This window comes from Trichoplax adhaerens, genomic scaffold (genome assembly GCF_000150275.1).
Source record: "Trichoplax adhaerens TRIADscaffold_267 genomic scaffold, whole genome shotgun sequence".
NCBI lineage: Eukaryota > Metazoa > Placozoa > Uniplacotomia > Trichoplacea > Trichoplacidae > Trichoplax > Trichoplax adhaerens.
The window spans coordinates 5,442-8,313 of NW_002061181.1; the positions used below are offsets into that span (position 1 = coordinate 5,442).

General features: G+C 33.7%; 2 protein-coding genes across 2 annotated transcripts; one reads left to right on the plus strand and one right to left on the minus strand.

The window, feature by feature from the left end:
• Positions 1-109: 109 nt before the first annotated feature.
• On the minus strand, positions 110-743 carry TRIADDRAFT_62653 (uncharacterized protein; the record flags this gene model as incomplete). Its single annotated transcript, XM_002118598.1, has 2 exons — positions 110-331; positions 624-743. 2 exons carry the CDS (start codon positions 741-743, stop codon positions 110-112), a joined length of 342 nt encoding a protein of 113 aa, XP_002118634.1.
• Positions 744-1,908: 1,165 nt separating this feature from the next.
• On the plus strand, positions 1,909-2,632 carry TRIADDRAFT_62654 (uncharacterized protein; the record flags this gene model as incomplete). The annotated part of the gene is made up of 2 exons (XM_002118597.1): positions 1,909-2,292; positions 2,450-2,632. Coding segments are annotated over 2 exons (567 nt in total), but the record flags the coding sequence as incomplete, so codon positions are not given.
• Between the last annotated feature and the right edge of the window lie 240 nt (positions 2,633-2,872).

Sequence of the window (2,872 nt, forward strand, 5' to 3'; positions counted from 1 at the left end):
TATTTTTATGATTAAATTTCTGAAGTTTAGCCTGAACTAGTAATTAATTACAACTAGAACTACAAATAGCGTATCATCTTCATAGTAAGCAGCTGTCAATAAAACCAGTTTAGAACTTATTAATAGGTACACGATCTAAAAAGGCAGCAGCAATAGCACAACATAAAGCTGAAATACTAGACATAATCATCGGTGTAATGGGCGAATTGGTAGCATAAATGATAGCTCCAGTCACAAAAGCGACCAAAATTTGTGCAAGATACATGCATAGTAGTAGGATAGAAATGTCAATTCCAAATTCTCGATGTTCCCAACGTGAATCCTCTTCTTCCTATTGCCACAAAGAATTGAAATTTGTATTAAGAGTGAGTAAAATACGAGTTATAATGATGTATTAGACAGAAATATGCGGAATGAAAATAATTAGAATTAATAATTAAACATATCTACTAGTATCGTATGGTAAGGCTAAAACCCGAATCCCGGCTATTATGTATAATAGCCAGGATTCAGGTTTTAGCATATACGTGTATATTGATATATAACAAAATATAGTAAATACTCATGTTATGTACGAGTAGTATAATAATGGATTAGTTATTCTAGTGATATTCTATTCTCACCTTAAAGTATTTATGATATTCGCCTAGTAAAGCATAGGAAACACTATAGTTAATAGCAAAAGAAATGCCTTGAAAGGCGGCTAACGTAATAGCAGGTGCTACAGAATCTAAAGTGGTCATGATGCCTATTGCCAATCCTACAACGGCAAAGCTGCAACTAAATGTTACAGCTGGGCCTGCAATAAATATGCAATGTAGTGTTAGTCAATGTCGATAAAGAAAATAGCAGACTATTTAAAACGAAAACAGCTACTGAACTTTGTAGAGCTACGCAATTTTTGTTTATCCTACCGAATTGAATAATAATACTTTCTATCATAAACGAATAGATGACAGAGACAAGCATATAACCAATTAATCCCCATGACGCTGTCATAACCCCTTGTATGTAAAGATGGTGCGATGTAGAATTGATGGGTGCTGTAGGATCGCCATTACTGTATTTCAACTCACATTCAAATGCAGACTGACTCAAAATTGATTTATTTTTTGGTTATGAAATCTCATTCAATCTCTTTCTCACCTTCATTAGAATTCAAATTAACATCGATTCAAAATTGATTCGTTTCTGACTCTGCAATCTCACTGAATCAATTTACTATTTCAGTTAGAATTCTAATAAAAATCGACTGGAAACGCTTTCTTTTTTGATCTGGATCCAAACAGTGCTCATTTCCCTAGTACCAGTCCATGTATGACCTATTTCTAAACGATCGAGAATAGCCTGACAGAAAAAGTCGATAGCGATCCATAGTCTACGTCGTTAGCCTTTCTATTATTCAATCTTAAATTCCAGTACGATATATGAGTATCTACTCTTTTCTACACTCTATCTGATGATCAACTTTTTGAAGGCAAAGTTTAATCTTACTACAAATAATACTTATTTTCCTACAGGAAAATACCTTTGCAATAAATAGTCTCAATACTAATTTAAGATTTCTAGTTTAATCCTAGTTCAAACTGGAGCCATTTTGAATCTCTTGCTTCAATAATCAGCTTTCTGCTACCAGTTTAGATCGTTTGTTAGCAAAAAGCGAAATGACAACGGTTTATAAATAAAATCAAAACTCACTCTACTTCTAGTTTCGATCGTTAGACACAGCGATCTAAGGCAATAACTTGCACAGATATGAAATTATGACTTACAGTCATTTGGATGCATTCTTATTCCTTTTGATGAATAGCTATTGACTGGCTATATACACTAGATGATCAAATTCAAGTGGTCTTCAATATTGCCATTATTATGTTTGTTATATGTACTGGATTAACCTTAATCAGCATGAGAGAGCCGAGTACTCGTCCCTCAAGAGGCTTAACTAATATGCAAGGAGGCAACCGCTCAAACGGTTATAGCAATAATCATACATATCAACAGCTAGAAACGGATGAAAACCAAGCGAATCGGAAAGAAAAATATCAACAAGGCGAAAGTAATTCTTCCGCAGAAAGACGAGATAATAACGAAGAGGAGGATGATGATGCAGAGAGTTATGATGAAATTACAGACCAAGATTTAAATGATTCACAGCCCATTACTTTCTTTCTCATTCTAAAATCATTCTTGACGATGCCTAAACCATTACTATTACTATGCATCACTCAATTCTTTGGTTGGTCTGCGTTTGTTAGCTATCAATTATTTTTTACTCAATATGTTGGCCAAGTTATCTATATTGATAATCACAACATTGATTTTAATTTCAACATTAATCAGACCTATTTTAAAACTGGTATCCAATTGGGTTGTTGGGCCTTGCTGTTACATTTCATCTCATATTCTATATTGGCTTTCCTGATGAAATTCATCATTAATTTGATAGATATTTCGTATTGTTTACATTCTGAGCCAGTTTACATTTGCAGTTGCTATGGTCATTATTGGTAGTGTAGCCAATACTTCCGCCGTTTTAGTTTTATCGGCACTGTCAGGATTACACTTGGCAGCTTTAATTTCTTTACCCTTTATGTTGGTCTCAAGCTATCAAAACTCTGTCAATGCTAAGGTAAATCTTTTTAATTCTCAATTCTTATTCTAACTCAGCCTTAGCGTAGTATTAGCCGTCAGCTTCCATAATTTATGTGTGCATATCATCAATTTTCACAACCGTTCCACTAGTATCGATGAAGAGTTAGTAGAAATTTTAGAAATTTCTACTTTATATATAGTTTTTAAGCTCTATCATTTTAGCTATTAATGTCTCGCCTACTTATTGCAGTCAATACAACGATCCTGACTATTTTCT